Genomic DNA, 16,705 nt, shown 5'->3' with positions numbered 1-16,705 from the left:
AAACTGAAGGCCATAGCTTCCCTTTATAGAGTCAATCCATCTCTTGTTGGGTCTTCCTCTTTTCCTGCTGCCTTCTACTTTTTCTAGCATGATTGTCCTTTCCAGTGACTCTTGTCTTCTCATGAAGTGCCCAAAGTATGACAGCCTCAGTTTAGTCATTTTAGCTTCTAGGGTCAGTTCAGGCTTCATTTGATCCATAACCCACTGATTTTTTTTGGGCAGTCCACATTATCCATAATACTTTCCTCCAACACCAGCTCCAACTGCTCTCTTGGAAGGATGTAAATTGAACGGGTCAGGAGAAGACATCCCGGCTGCCACAGCCTGCAGAAATGTAATCAGTGCAATGGGTTTGAATAAAGTAGTCACTCCTCTATAGGCAGGGCTTTCATTACCTGTTCTCTTTCGGCAGTACAGAATAGTTTCAGAAATTGCTCCTTTGTACTGAAGATAGAAAAGATCTCTGAAGGTACATATGCCTTGAGGATCATAAACAGCAATAAGTGATTTCTCAGGAGCAGTATGGATGTATTTACTCATTGTTCATCTCCTCAGCATTCTGAAGATCTCAACTGATAGACATTTCTCCCCACAGAATGACATTTTCTATGAGTCTTTGGTTTTACATGATTTTGATTTATCAATAGTCTCCAGGAGCTGCTGAGGGAGGAGAAGGTGTTTAAATGCTACTAGAAGAACTTGAGCAGATGCTGCTTTTGAAGAAAGGAACACCTTCTGATATGGTTTAATACATCCATTATGTCATGGCTTTTCTCACATTTCAAGAGATCCACGGCAGGAAGATTGTGATTATCCAAATTGCTGGCCCTTCAAACTACACAGTGAGTTAGATATCTATGACTGAAGTGGACAACATAAATTGCTGGCTACAAAAAAATATGGTGACTTTGGTGAATCGCAACTAATTACAAGGTCATCTATTGGCACCTGAGCTTCATCTCAATGATCAGATATATAGTGCTATTTCTCTTTGGAGACCAATAACTTGCCTGTTGGAATTAAGGGAGTTACAGTGTATCACAACCACTGGAATACCACCAACATCTCTGTCCTGAAGGTTTCCTGACGACAATTTCTTGACAGTTTTAGGAGAGCAAACTACATCTTTGACAGCTTTCAGGATGAATAATGGAGGCACACTCCCTCAAATTTGTCAGCAGTAGAACAGACCAGAAGAAACTGTGAGATGGAAGGCACTGTGTCTTAGTGATCTACTTTTAATACTGAGTCTTCAGTCTTGTCAGTCCTTAGCATAGTTTCAGCTGAACTTTGCATATTTCAAATGATAAGCACAGTGTTCAAGATCTACAAATACCACATACCTCAAAAAGAGAAAGCTATTTTAACACTAAGAATATCAGGATATTAAATTCACGATCAATTATTCAAATAACTTATACTAGGCCACCCATAGATAACCTCTGTCAGTAGGTTGACCAACTGCCTGACCCTATATGTGATACCTGCATTTAGGAATCAGAGGGGAAAGCTGTGCGTTTCACCAGCCCAGATCCTTGTCTCCAAGCACAACAAACACACAGGTGGATGTTCAGTACCCAGGAAGGCCAAAGTACTGAGTGGCTTACTCGTCATAACCAGGAATAAGGGGAAGAAGGGTGGAATAAAAGTGGTGGTTATCTATGATGTTCTGGAATTGTTCCATAGTTTTCATGATGGCTGTATGGTTCTAGTCTCTCCTCAACGCAAGAAGCAAGAGAGAGACCTAGACCTCCTTTATTCGGGGCCTGTAATTTCCCAATACTCAGGCTTTTCTCCTCCAGCCTGCAGGTTTGTTCTGGGCAGGGAAGAGCCACACAGGGACGAGACTCACACCTTTGCTTAAGTAATATAAGCAAATTTATTGGTTGTGAGAGCAAAAAAAGAAAATAAGCTCTCACACCATTACAAGCAATTTAAAAAGTAAAACAACAAACTCAGAGCAACTAGAAATCTACTCTACCTACAATGCAGAGCTGGTCTTGTTCCTTCTCACTATCAGTCACTGTATAACAAACAAAATCCCGAACCAAGACCCCTTCCTCCGGAGCAACCTCCCTTTTTCACTTAACCACCGACCTTGGCTTCCTGCCTCATTAGTTTCACCTGATCTCAAAACTCGAAACAGCTGTGATTCCCTGAGGAGTGAACTCTCAAGGCCGGATTGCTCAATGGCTTCTTCCTTTTAATGGCCATGCCATCATGGGCTGCACCAAGTTAGGCCTTGGTATGAAGTCCCCAAGAAGGCTGAATCTAAGACCACCACCAGTAGTTCAGACAGGGAAACAGATAATGCAACAAAAAAACTTCCCATTCTATCCCCTGTATCCAACACCAGATACGTACGTTTGAAAATTAGAACTCTGACAAAGTACATGAAGAGAGCCTTAAAAATCACAACAGATCACCCAGCCTGCTCCCCCATCCAATCGAGTTAAAAAAAAATCTCCATAAGAATAATCTTTTATCAAGTCCACCTCTTACTGATCAACCTATCATTGCTGGTTCTTACAGTCCATTTCACTAGGATCTCACCTTGACTTCATCTTTCATGGTTGGAAATGTATAAGAACTCCCAGGCTCAAACAGTGCATGTTGTTTAATAGCTGCTAACTCTTGGTAAGGGAGAGATAAGGATAACGTATATTCTATGACTGAAACCTAGTGCTTGCAAATAGAGTATGTCCTGAAACTGGTACATAAAAGTATTTCTAACCCAAACCTTACCTTCTCTTCAGCACCTCTCTTTTCTCTATCCGGTTGAACAACTCCTGTTCCCTCTCCTTCTCTGTCATTTGTTCCAGCCGAGCTCTGTCCTCTTCATCACCCATGAGGTCTTCCCCATAGCCATCTGTGAACTCATCTTCAGATGACGAATCAGAGTCTGAGCTGGATGAACAGCTGTTGCTTTCAGAGTCTGATACTTCACCTGAAATGGAATAAAATTATTTTGATACGCTGATGCAGCCAAGAAACTCCAGGTGAAGCTTAACTACATAGTGTAATGTCATTTACTTGCATTTATCCTCCCCCGCATGCCTCTCTCTCTCCATCAAAATTTGAGCTATGAATTCTTTGAACAACGATCTGCTTTCAGCTTATGCTACAGAATGCTGTGCATAATGACCACACATCCATGAATTACACATGTCTTCCTCACAGGTATTAGTACCATTGACCAACCATGGATTATACTAGGTGATAATACATTTGTGTTATTACATCCCTTATTACCTCTCAGTAAACTAAAGCTGATGGATTTAGGGATACTTAACTCTACAAGGATTAGGCTTTTAAGACTGAAATTTTAGTTCAGGATACCTGTAAAGTGGCTGAGAATTCTAGCCCACTCCCCATTGTGCCTTTTCCCTGACAATCTCTGTTATCCATTCAACGTCCCTCTATTGTCTTCTCCCAGCTGTATTGATGAAAAGATTTCCATATATACACACTCTTATCATAGAAACATATGTCTCATTAGATGGACTGTCAAGACATTATTGTTGTTCCTTAAGTATCTGTTGCAGACTTTGAAGCAACAGTTCTGAAATCCTGTGCTAGGCAACAAAGCTGAACAAAATGGATCACTGGCTATTGAAATTTAGATTATTTCTGGCTGCATTTGTTTTCTGGGTATCTTTTTACTACTAGTGGTACCCTATGCACTGCCAGCAGAAGGCAGTAGCAGATCTTCCCACCTTCCCTTTCTTCCAGCAGCTGTTGGTGAGCACTGATGATGCCAGGGTTTGGGGAACCCATGTAGGTAAAAGCTGTGTTACATGAGCAACTGCAGTGAGGAAGCAGCAGAAGACAATACTGCCCATGCTATCTCTTGTGCTGCAAGAACAGATTCAAAGGATCCAACCATGTACCGCTCCAAAGATGGTTTTCTGCTGGTTTCAATAGCAGTGTGTAAAGGAACCCAATACAGTTTACAGAATAAAGGAACAGCATCAGACATCTTAACTAGTAACACACTCGTGACTATTTACACATAGCCATAGCAGTCACCAGAACACCTCCAAAATTGACAGAGGGAGGGAGAAATGACTGAGGACTAAGAAGAAAAATAAAGTTACTGGCATTTTATTCAGGGAAGAATTAAAACTTTCTCACTTTACTTCTAGGTCTAAGAATAAACTATAAAATAAATTTATGAAGAGAGAAGGGTAAATAATTGCACTGGTGTTCTAGAAATGCTTTCACAGTACATCAGCCTACCACCAAAACAGAAATAGTTTGCTCTGGTGAAACATCCATGTTTCAAACCAAACAGAAAGTGAGCACCCTGAAGACAATCTTTAACATTACTGACAAGACACAAGTGCTCTTTTACCTTCCTCAGGTGCTGAGCTCTCTGCAGAACTCTCTTTATCAGAGCTGCCCGATGAGGCTGCTTTGTTCATCTGTTTCTTCATGGCTCCTTTTTTCTCTGCTTTCCCTGCTTTCCCTTTCTTTTTGTTTTTAGCACCACCAACTGTCCACTGCAAAACCAAAGCAGCAAAGAGAATCGTGTAACAAGGCTGAAGTCTCTCAGCAAACATCATACATTTAAACACCACATGAAAAATGTAGCCATTGTGTTGCTTAAAAACTACTGGCTATTTCTCTGCATGAATTAATCAAAGGATACCAAAAAGGGAAATTTCATTCTACAACAAGTATGTTCAATGTGCAGAAGAGTATAATAAGGTAGGAAGGGGGAAACGGTGCCTTTCCTTGCTGAGAAACTCCCTTAGACCAAGGGTTCCCTGGAAAGTTCCCTGGTAACCAGCCACCACCACACAGGACCCTGAGAACATCTAGACTGACCCACCAAGAAGGCAGTCTTCCAGCACAGTAGTAGAGCAATAAAAAATAACTTATAACCAACCAGGTAGCATCTGTGCAGTAACGCATGGGAAAGAAATTAAGATAAATATCCCAGAAAAATAGATTGTACCAAGTAAAGCCAAAAAAAAATCATTAAAAGGTTTATTGTAAAAGAGAGGGGGGAAAGGGAAAGGGTGGCTGAATTAAAAAAGGGGTGGAAATAGATAAAACAAAATACAGGGAAAAGCACACAGCAATAACAACACAGATATTCAAATGAAAAGTAATACAGTTGAACTAACGAAGCTAAACATGTTGCCTATGCGGTAGCTGTTTCCTCAGAGCATGCACAGAGTTCCTTGTAGTAACAAGAAGTCAAAGGAGTCCTTAACCCCTACCCAACTTCCTGTGGACTCAGTTTCCATTGAAGACTAAACACTGAAGACAAAGGAAAATACCAACCATCCAGATATTTACGCTAAATGGAGCTGGATGTAAGCCAGCCTCCTTTCTAAGAATAACAAGTGGATTTTTCCAATCCCACACAAATCCTCATCTCTGATGTCAGAGGCTACTTTTACCAATCAGAGCCATATACAGTAGTTACACCTCCATCAAGAACCTGGTAATGGCTCTGAACTTCCATGACAAATAGATGGTCCAAACCAGACAGTCCTTTTTCCAAAAGGGATTAGGTCAGCTGCCATTGTCCAACATGGAATGGAAGTGAATAGTTCATTCTCTAGGGTACAAGATCCCAGACGCTCATTGTGGTACTCTTGAGCCTCAGCAAGTTTTAGGATTTCTGTCACAGACTGCTTCTCTAAAGAAGCTAGATCATGCACACCTACCCAAATTAGTTCCATACAGTTTAGAAACATAACTGCAGGAAATTACTTTTCTAACTTAAATGCCACCTTGACTCTCTTGACAGTGGAACAAAAATAAAGCATTAAGGACCTCTTGGTAAAACATATGGCACAGAACTAGAGAATTACACATGGAGCAGAATTCATAGAATGGATATTTGCTACTTCTTTTCCCCATTGCAGCCTTCTTCAGCCAGGTTAGAGCTAAGAGTCTAGACTCCCTTGGGAGTGATATATAGGGCAAGTGAGGGGTAGTAATGGTTAAGGGGAAATCAGCAGAAACCAGATCACTGACACTCCACTCGCCTATATCGTATATCCCATTCTGTGTTCTGCTTGCAGTTCTCAGAACCCAAGCTATGAATTGGTTTGTTCTGCTTTGCAGCAGGTGTATTTGAGGTTTTTCAGCAGCATCTTAAACTACTACTATGTTCCTACCTAGCAGCATTATGAGACACATACTTCAGCACGGTTTGTCTTCCAGTTCTAGGGGGTTGTACTCTATGGCTCCGCAACACATTAACAGAATGTGAGCAGGTAAGATACTGAGGTCCATGTGAAACATGAGGATATGCAGGAATGTTCACATTTACATTCCATGGCCACATGCATACACTAACTCTGAAACATGCACATCCCCTTCTGTTTTATTGGGGGGTTGCATTTTCATTTCTTGTGCTTTGTAATGGAAGTACTGTCAAGGCACAGCTGACTTAAGGCAACCCTGTAGGGTTTTCAAAGCAAGAGACATTCAGAAGTGGTTTGCTGTTGCCTGCCCCTGCATAGCAACCCTGGACTTGGTGGTCTCCCTTCCAAATCCTAACCAGACCCTGCTTAGCTTCTGAGATCTGATGAGTTCGGGCTAGCCTGGGCTATCCAGGTCAGGGTAAGTCTCATAACACAAGTCAGTATTTGCCTGTTAAATGTGGCTTTCTTACCACCTTTGCCAGAGTTCCTTCATATCGTGTAAAAAGATGCATAAAGCTTGACTTTGCCAAAAGGGAAAATAATGCCTATATATCCCGAACAGTTATATATTCACAGAAGTCCTTTTATCCTAGACACCACCTTGGAAATTTTCACCTCACCCATACCCCCCACCCACAATACCACCCTGACTAATCCAATAAGACATTACCTATTAGAGTCATGGGAGCACAAGCCATTTCCTAAATCTAGATCCACTCATAAATAAAATGCAACACTAACATTTTGTAGAGAACAACTCATCATAATACTCTCATTGCTAATATAGTAGCAATTAGCTACCTAATTTCCTACAGTATTTACTATGCACAGTACTTACCTCATCATCACTGTCTGAAGTTTCATCGCTATCTGACGATGCTGTTGGCTTGCTAGCAGGTGCTTCCTTTTCCTCAGAGTCACTACGTTTCCGTTTAGCCAACGACAAGAGCTCCTGATGAAGCAGAATATACAGTTGTCTTAGAGTAGACTTCTCCAGCTTTGACTATAAAAGTTATAATTTCTTGGACACTAACTCCCATTGCCCCCACAACAGTATTTGAAATATGAATTCTCTTTAAATAAGTTTGTAATGATATAACATAATCTAGTACAATGTATTCTTTTTTGAAAAAATCAAGAGACAGAACAGGGCTTATTTATTTATTTAGGTGGTTTATACTTCGCCTTTCTTCCCAATGGGGACCCAAAAATGGCTTCCATTCTCCTCTTCTCCATTTTATTCTCACAACGCTGTAAAGTAAGTTAAGCTGAAAAATTGTGACTGGCTGAAGGTCACCCAGAAAGCTTCCATGACATGAGTGGGGATTCGAACCTGGGCCTCCCGGATACTCTGAGACTCTTAACCGCTACACCATGCTGACTCTCTTTTCTACTGCAGTCTTGGCACTTCGGCACATCCTGAATGTATAGGTTTAGCTGCCAAAATTATGACAGTGTCCTAGGTTCATGTGTCATGCTGCCTGATTGCAAAACTATGACTGGGTGATCAGAAGCTCTATCAAAAGCTTGCATGATTGCACCTCCTCCATTTCCAGGTCAGTGATAACTACAGCTTATCATGACATTTGTTTATTATTGTTACGGTCATACACCAGCACGTGTATAAAACACAATCTTAAATCGATGCTTATTTAAATCATGACATTAAAACTGGGATGGCTTCCATCATTAGTGTGAGGGCAAGCAATGGTTTGCATTAAATAGGGGCACAGCAATTCAGGTCATATGGAACTACATTAATCACTAACAGGAAAGGAAATAGGGGAAAGCATGTGGGCAGGGATTACCTTGGGGGTGCTCATGACCACTAAACGTTGGTGATCAGGCATCTGAGCTGTACCGCAGTGATAGTTGTCTCACTCTTCACCTAGCAGAAAGTTTAGTAAGAATACCATCTTGAAACATGGAAGGGTTTGCCTGCTCCTCACTGAAGAAACAGAACGAGCCTTGTTACTCAAGTGAAGGCTCCTTCTTAGCTGGGGAAAGGAGGTCATCTTATGTTGGGTGTTTCCGTCCTCTGTTGCTCTGGGAGGCAGGTCTAAAAGAACTTCCTGTCCAACTGAGGGAACGCCCCTCTTCTTCCAGTTCAATAACTTTCTGAGCTAATAACTCTAAACAGTAATCTCATTATAACTTTAACTTTATAACAACAGGACAGGAGATTCAAACGATAAACAGATATAAACAAATGTAGATGGTAATACATCTATGGGTTAGTAATAAGGTTCTGTTTAGATTAGCATCCTACAGTAGGCATGAAGCCCTCTTAACAGGGTGGGCAAGATGACCTCCTTTCCCCAGCTAAGAAGGAGCCTTCATGTGAGTAACAAGGCTCGTTCTCTAACTGGGGAAGGAGGTCATCTTATGTTGGGACTTACAAGAGCTGTCCCGAGAAACAGGGTGGGTCTAGACATCCTGTAGGATGCTCTGAAGGACCTGTCTGCCAAAGGCTTTAGGTTTAGTTTGTAATGGCGAACGAACGTGGAAGCAGATTTCCACGTAGCCGCCTTGCAAATTTCTTCCAGGGATGCCTGACGTGAGAAGGCCGTGGAGGTGGAGGCGCTTCTGACTGAGTGCGCAGTGATTCCCCCTGGGATTGGCCGGTTGCTATGGAGGTAAGCCTGGGATATGCAACTTTTAATGTTACGGCTGATGGCCGCTTTGGACATAGGTTTTCCTTTGTTAGGAGGAGAAAGGTTAATAAAGAGGGATTCTGAAGCCTTAATGTCCTCAGAATGCCTGATACAGATCTTCAGGGCTCTTCGGACATCTAAGGTGTGCTACTCCTTCTCCTTAGGATGTTGCGGATTAGTGCAGAAGGAGGGCAGATAGATATCCTGGTTCCTGTGGAATGGGGTATTGACCTTGGGTCGAAAGGATGGGTAGGGGCGGAGAACGACCTTATCCCTGTGGAAGATGCATAGAGCGGGATTTACTGACAGAGCGCCCAGCTCTGAGATTCTTTGTGCAGTTGTGATAGCAGTAAGGAAGAGAGCTTTCATCCGTAGCCATTTCAGAACTATGGAACATAAGGGCTCAAAGGGGCTCTTGGTCAGGGCAGTGAGCACAGCATGTAGACTCCAAGTTGGAAACCTATGGGTCACAATCGGTGATGTGGAACTCACTCCCCTTAAGTAGGCCTTAATGTGGGGGTGACTGGTTATGGGAAAGCCTGAGACTCGAGGCACGATGATCGCTATGGCCGCCAGCTGTCGTCGAAGTGTGGCCGGTTTTAGGTTTTGTTTGCGACCGTCTTGTAGGAAGGCTAGCAGGTCAGCTATTCTTGGTCGCAGAGGATCCACGCTCTTCCGGCAACACCATCGTGCGAATGCCTTCCAGGTGAAGTTGTAAATTCTTCTTGTGGAAGGCCTCCTGGATTCTAGGATGGTGTCTGTAACGGACGGATCATAACCCGCAGCTAGGAGCCTGTCCCTTTCAACAACCATGCGGTCAAATGGTACCAGCCTGGGTCGGGATGTAGAATGGGCCCCTGCTGGAGTAGATCGGGACGCACCGGCAGTCGCCAAGGATCCCTGGTTGACATTTCTAACAGTGCTGGAAACCAGGAACGTCTCGGCCAGTAGGGAGCCACGAGAAGTACCGTCGCCTTCAGTAATCGGATCCTTCTGATGACTCGAGGAATCAAAGGAAGTGGAGGGAAGGCATACAGAAGGGAGGGAGGCCAAGGGGCTGTCAAGGCATCCGAGTGCTCTGCCGCTGGGTGTTGGAGCCGTGTGAAAAATCGAGGCAACTGGTGGTTGGAAGCCGAGGCAAACAGGTCCACTTGCGGCATTCCCAGCAGGTCAGTTAGCATCTGGAAGACCTCCAGATGTAAGGCCCACTCTGACTCTTCCAGGTATTGGTGGCTCAACCAATCCGCCTGTGTATTCAAAACTCCCTTGATATGCTCCGCTGATATGGAGGCCAGATTCACTTCTGCCCAGGTCAGTATCTGAGTGGCCTCCCGGTGAAGAGCGGGACCCTCCCTGCTTGTTGACATGGGCCTTTGCTGTTATATTGTCCGTTCTTACAAGCAGGTGCTGGCCCCGGAGCAGGTCTTGAAAGTGAATCAAGGCTTTGAAGATGGCCTGGAGTTCCAAGGCATTTATGTTCAATTTCCTCTCTTGAGAGTTCCAAGGGCCCTGAGCTGGCTGATTGTTGAAGGAGGCTCCCCAGCCTGTAAGGCTCGCGTCTGTAAACAATTGTTGCGGAGGTTGGTGTATATAGGGCAGACCCTTTGACAGATTCTTGTGGTGAGTCTACCATGTGAGACTGGACTTGACCGATTTGGGGAGCAGAAGTGACTTGCGGCGCTTGTTGGTGATGTCTTCCTGATATGGGCGGAGAAATCCCTGCAGGGGTCTCGAGTGAAAGCGGCCCCAGGGAACAGCTGGAATGGCGGAGATCATATGTCCCTGAAGCTTTGCTAGGGTCATGAGCAGCGGTGTTGGAGACTGCAGAATGGGATTGATCAGTGAGGAAAATTTGGTGATCTTTTCTTCCGGAAGGGAACAGGGTACTCAACGTAGTATCTATGATTACACCCAGATGAGTAAGACGTTGGTGAGCCCTGTAGTCTTGCCACCACCGCCGCGACTGTAGAATATCAGCCAGGAGAGCTTACTCATAAGACGGCTTCTATACCGTCGGCCGTCCCTTCCACCATGGAGATGGCAGAAGCGGCTTCATCATTATTAGACCTCGCGGCGGCTGCCGCTCCCCCGCTGCCGCCATTAGACTTCGTAGCGGTTGCCGCTACGCTACCTACGCTCTCTGGGGGAATGGTTAATCCTCGGCCTTTGCAAGCGCCGGCTCCCGCATCCTCGGCTGAGGTGGGAGGTATGGCGCAATTAAGAGCGGAGCTCGCCGCTCTCATAAAAGACCCCTTTTTGGATGGCTTATGGGCTATGCAGATAGCCTCTCCCACCCCTTCCATTTGCGGTACACATGTCCGGTTCGGCGCAGACAACCCCGGGGAGGGAACTAGTGCCTCCTTTACTAAGGGGCCAGCTAAGCCACTGCACAAAGTCCCTTCAAGGGAGCAACTGTACAAGTTCACCCCTCCCCAGATTCCTCTGATGAGGAGAGGGAGGAGGGGGAGTTCTCTGACTCAGAAGAACCTTTAGCAGAGGAACAGCAACTCAGGCTATTCAGCCCTGAGGACTTCCAGTCCCTCATGAACAAAACCTTAGCTGCCCTTGATCTTGTGGCCCAACCAGACTCCCAACCCAAGAAAAAGCCCTTTGGAACCCAGGAGTTTTTTCATAAACATATTTCCCCTAAGGTCATTCCCGTGCCTGATTATTTCCTGACCTTGATTAAGGCAGAGTGGGATAAGCCTACGGCGTCTTGCCAAATTCCTGCTATAGCCAAAAAAAATTATAACCTTGCTGACAATGCAGCAGAGATCCTCAAAATTCCTTCCGTAGAAAATCCAGTAACGGTCCTTCACTCTTCTGACTTAGTGACAGAGGAGGGGTCTAGCACGATCAAAGACCCAGCGAACCGAAAAGCTGACCTGGCTTGTAAAAAAGGTCATGAGGTCGCTGCCTGGGCTATTAGCTCATCTAGTCAGCCTTAGTTTCAAGTGCGGCTATATTATGGTCCAGAAAATTGGCCCAACTTATACCTGAGGAAGATAGGAATGCATTAGAAGGAGCCTCCAGAGTGATTAAAGCAGTATCATTCTTGGCATATTCCACTCTAGACACCATGGCCTTCGCAGCCAGGGCTCTTTCCTCTACTGTGGCTGTCAGGAGATCCCTGTGGCTGCGCCCTTGGCAGGTGGTGCACAGATCCAAGTCGGTAATAATGGGATACCCCTTCCAGGGCAACAAGCTATTCAGGGATAAGTTAAATTAGATTTTGGTGGAATGTGAGTGCAAAACTCCCACTTTAGTTGAAACGGTACTTTGAGACGAGACGGCTTGCGCGGCTAATTTGGGCTTTTTAGGTGCGCGAGCAGTTGAGCCGGCATGCCTCCTCTTAAGGGATTCCGCCCCCACTTTCTTGCCCTTCCCCGTAGAGCCTCCGGGGAGACTGCCAGGGGGGTTGATAAGGTTCTGGGCCTGGGTAGTGAGTAGACTAGGGTCGAGATCTCCTGGGATTAGAAAACTGTCTTGAGCGCCCGCCATTTTGTTTTGGAGGGAATTTTCCCCCTCAGAAAAAATTCTTCACAGAAAGAAGGGAAAACACGACAGAGACAGTCAAGTGAAAGAACAGTTGAAAGATAGAATATAGAAAGTAAGATAGTAGTGATAATAATAAGCTAAATTGCCTATCTCTTTCCTAGGTGACGCAGAGAGCTGCGTACAAGCTGCTTCTCCCGATGTGAGGCAGGAAAGAACTGGAAGAGGAGGGGCGTTCCCTCGGTTGGACAGGAAGTTCTTTTAGACCTGCCTCCCAGAGCAACAGAGGATGGAAACACCCAACATAAGATGACCTCCTTCCCCAGTTAGAGAACTGAACTAACACTGGTCTGTTTTTTTGTGCCAGCTTCTATGAACTATATTATTGAAATTTCCATAAACAGCAGGATCCAGTTTTCCAAACAATGACAGAAGAGAACAAGGTAAAATTAAAAGGGTGTTGGAGATTCACCCTTACTCAGTTTTACTCACGATATTGATTTATATGGGCTGGGTCCTACAGATCCACTAATGGTGGAACTCTCCCTTTGGTACCAGAGGCTTGTCAGCAGAATGCACTTGTCCTGGCAGAAGGCATCACCACTGTTACCAGAACATATCCATAGGATTCCACCCAAATACTGCAGAAAGTGATGATTTAGTTATACAGAAGAGCTTCTTATTGACAAAATGAAAGTTCTTGCCTACCTCTGAAAGCCAGGAGCACATGGTTTCATACACTGTCAAGGTAATGACAGGTTAGGCAAGAGCAAAACACAAAATGCTGGGGAGTGAATCTTCACTGCCCAGGGTAATAAGCCAACACCACCCCATCTAACTAACCCTCCAGCTAGGAGATGGAAAGAGAGAGTCACCAGCCCGACTGGGTATTAAACAAGAAGTCAACCCTGCAAGGTAGGACACTTTCAAGTTGAGTTCCAAAAACAATTACTTCGGTAGCTGTAGTTAATGTACGCCAAGATACCGGGTTTAGATTGAAGCCCCAAAACCCAAATAACACCCCAGAAGTATTAATAAGGCTTATTAAAATAAATGTGCAAAAGGTTTACAAATATAAGAGAAGTGAAAAGAAAGGAAGAAAATAATAAAATCTAAATAGCTAGCCTAAAATACAAATAAAAGCATACCTCTGAGATATTGTGGGTTCGGTTCTAGACCACCGCAATAAAGCGACTATCACAATAAAGCGAGTCACACAAATGTTTTGGTTTCCCAGCGTATATAAAAGTTATGTTTACACTATACTGTAGCCTATTAAGTGTGCAGTAGCATTATGTCTAAAAAACAATGTACTGTAATAATAATGAAAAAGTTTGAAACACTACGAGAATTACCAAAATGTGTCACAGAGACAAGAAGTGAGAACCTGCTGTTGGAAAAATGGAGCCAACAGACTTGCTCAAAAACGCAATATCTGCGATGCACAACAAAGCAAAGAATGATAAAGCGAGGTATGTCTGTACAGGCTTGGGTCCTCTGACACAGATGTTACCTGACCAGACTGAAGGCACAGAATCCAAAATTTCACATCAGGTGTTCCTGCTATGCAAAGCACAACCTGGTCAAAAGGTATGAATCAAAGGTACAAACTAGAATGAATTATCTCACTTTATGCCAGACTGTCTGTAGCTGGCCTGATTCTGTATGACCAATCAAGTGTGTTGCTAGGACACATGACCATGCACTCCTGCAGCCAGTACATGCCCACAGGCAAGCAAGCACTCACCCCTCCTGCCAGGGTTCCTTGTGCTAATGAGATGAAATGTGAGTGCAAAACTCCCTCTTGGTCTCAGCCTTGAAGCTCCCATGATCATACTTGCACCTGTGTCCATCTCATCTCTCTGAAACAGTAAGTCATCATGAAATTAAGTTCCCAGAGAAGGGCTTTCTGCAACTTACTAGATCCAAAAGTCGGAACCAAAGATGTGAAAAGTCAAGAAACTGCTAAGCAAAGACCATTTCTTGACATAGATTATTTTTGAAGCAGCTGTTTCTAGCCTTCTTGCAGAATAAAAGGCACACAATGGTGGAGAATTGTGAGGAAACAACATCCTAAGAAAAATGTTCCCAAATATTCGATCTTGCTATAGTGTGTGTTCTTGAATTTTCCCCTCGAGACACAACTGACAAGGCCACTCTCCATCTAGCTAGCCAAAAATTACCTGCTACACAAAGCAGATACAAAACTTTGTTGCTGACTGAGATCACACCATGTTTGCTTCTTCTGGTCTTTGGCCAACTCCAAAATTCATTTTGGCACACTAGTGAACTGTAATATACTCTAGTAACATTTTAAACGGCATGACATATGAAATCATGGGATTTCATGTAGAACAGTAATCTTACTACTTTCCTCCTAAGGTTCAGAAGACTGACAGCAACTGTCTTTTACCCACATGTATTTTCCAGCCAAATTGTGACTTGATGCCATGAAGGATGAATTAGGGGTCTACAATGAGAGGGAAACAATCCCACCCCCTTTCCTGGTGGAAATTAACTTTGGTCAGTTTCTGTCACAGGAGGGTGGGCCTGATTTTTCCCTCCAGTCACCAACTTCATGTGGTTCCTGTGGGTCCCCCATATGTCAGGAAGAGCCTTCCAAGGAGCTAAGTGGGCTAAAGCAGGAGGAGGAAGGGAAGGAATTTCCATTCCAGAAATTTTGGAGCCAACTCATAATCACTTGGCAACATTTATATTAATAAAGACAAACTTACTAAGCGATATTTTTTATTAAAATTTAGTAATTGTGACTTGAACTGATGGTATGAATTTTTCCTAAGTCTGTTATGAATTTTCCCTTAGTCTGTTGTCTTGCTTACCTGTATCCCTTCAGACCAGTTCAATTTTCATAATTAAGAATGTCAATGAAAGGGGATCCTGCCTACTTGATACATCTGCATTGCCATTATTTTGTTACAGTTACCTGAAATTGCTATTACTACACATCTTTTGTGAAAAAAATATTTCCAATAGTTCAGTAACAAGGCAGCCAATAAAAAAGACTATCACAAACATCATTATTTATATGCAAGGTGCTCAAGATATTGACACATGAATAAGAACATAGGGATTTTTCAAGGTCACAGTTCCTGGCTATTTCATCAGCCTGGACAAGCCCCCCCAAAAAGCTACAGCACACAAAATCACAAGCTGGGTAGCTAATCTAGTGCTTATTGATCTGTTTAAAATATCTATAGTCTGAAATGAACTCTGTTCAAAAAGCGACCTGAGGGCTCATGAATATCCATTCAGATTTGCCCTGAACTTCCACCAGGTGCTGCCCATTGTGAGATTTTAAACAACAAAATACAAACTAGATATCCCCTGGTTCTGTACTTTTTCAAGAAGTTTCAGTGATGGATTATAAATCTAAATAAATATATCTCACACCTTTCCTGGCAGAAGCCAGGCTCAGAGCGTCTTACAACCAAAATATAACTATCAAAGGCAATAGTTAATACAAAAAGTAAAACCATTCCATTAATCCAATAAAATTTATAAATAGCTTAATAAAATTTTCATTTCAACTTTGCATAAAAGGCACCCAACTTTCTCCCCTTTTATAAGTCTTGTTGTTATACAGGTAGTTTAAAAAGGAGCCATAACACTGCTGGGTAGCATTGATTCAAGGGGGAGATGCCAACAGGGAGGTACAGAGAAGAAGGGGGTGGGGCAAAAACATAATGGGAAAGAGAATGAAAAAAAGAGAAAAGAGGGGAAAGGGAAGCCACCTAGTGTGGAAGCTGTCACAGCCCACAAACATAGGCCTGGTGGAACACCATCATTTTACAAGCCCTGCATAACCAAACCAGGTCCTGAAGGCCCACTGGACAGAGAGTTCCACCAGGCTGGGGCCAGGTCTGAAAAAGCCCTGGCCAAGGACAGCCAGAAGATTTTGGGGCCAGGGACTACCAAGAGGTTGTTTCTATTTGAGCGTAGCACTTTCTGAGGGGTATATTGAGATCATTACCTCAGAATCTAAGAACTCAACTGAAGTCCCTCAAATTTTAAAGGTGACCATGTCTGGTAATATCGGCTAGCTTCACCTGCAATCCCCATAATTTCCAGGCTATGTTCCCATAGAACTCTGCCAGGGGTTCTTCAATAAGATCAGTAATGGTAGACACACTTCTCATGAAATATGTAGCTATAGAGGAGTGTTGTCTATGCTCTTAGTTCACCCAGGGAAACATCTACCAGTACCCCATGTGAATTGTGTGAGCACAATTGAGTTCTTTTGCAGGTCAGAAGATAGTGAAAAGGTTCTCTGAAAACAAACTTTCAGCACTGGACTTTGCCGCTCCTACCTATTCAGGACAGTCAACAGTACTGTTAAATGAGGTATGTAAAAGTGAAATGAGAAAAGTC

At 43.6% G+C, this 16,705-nt stretch overlaps 1 protein-coding gene across 1 annotated transcript in view; it reads right to left on the bottom strand.

Annotated features, from left to right (window-relative positions):
- The window catches only part of RTF1 (RTF1 homolog, Paf1/RNA polymerase II complex component), a 45,223-nt gene that overhangs the window by 24,028 nt on the left and 4,490 nt on the right, over positions 1 to 16,705 (bottom strand). Inside the window, exons 2-4 of the mRNA XM_056852136.1 lie at positions 7,006 to 7,119; positions 4,355 to 4,502; positions 2,746 to 2,947 (exon numbers count right to left, since the gene is read on the bottom strand). Coding sequence (XP_056708114.1) covers positions 2,746 to 2,947; positions 4,355 to 4,502; positions 7,006 to 7,119 — 464 coding nt within the window. The remainder of the gene's footprint in view (positions 1 to 2,745; positions 2,948 to 4,354; positions 4,503 to 7,005; positions 7,120 to 16,705) is intronic.

Source organism: Euleptes europaea, chromosome 6 (genome assembly GCF_029931775.1).
Source record: "Euleptes europaea isolate rEulEur1 chromosome 6, rEulEur1.hap1, whole genome shotgun sequence".
In the NCBI taxonomy this organism is placed as follows: domain Eukaryota; kingdom Metazoa; phylum Chordata; class Lepidosauria; order Squamata; family Sphaerodactylidae; genus Euleptes; species Euleptes europaea.
Note: the sequence above shows the minus strand (reverse complement) of the source record. Positions and strands in the feature narration are given on the sequence as shown.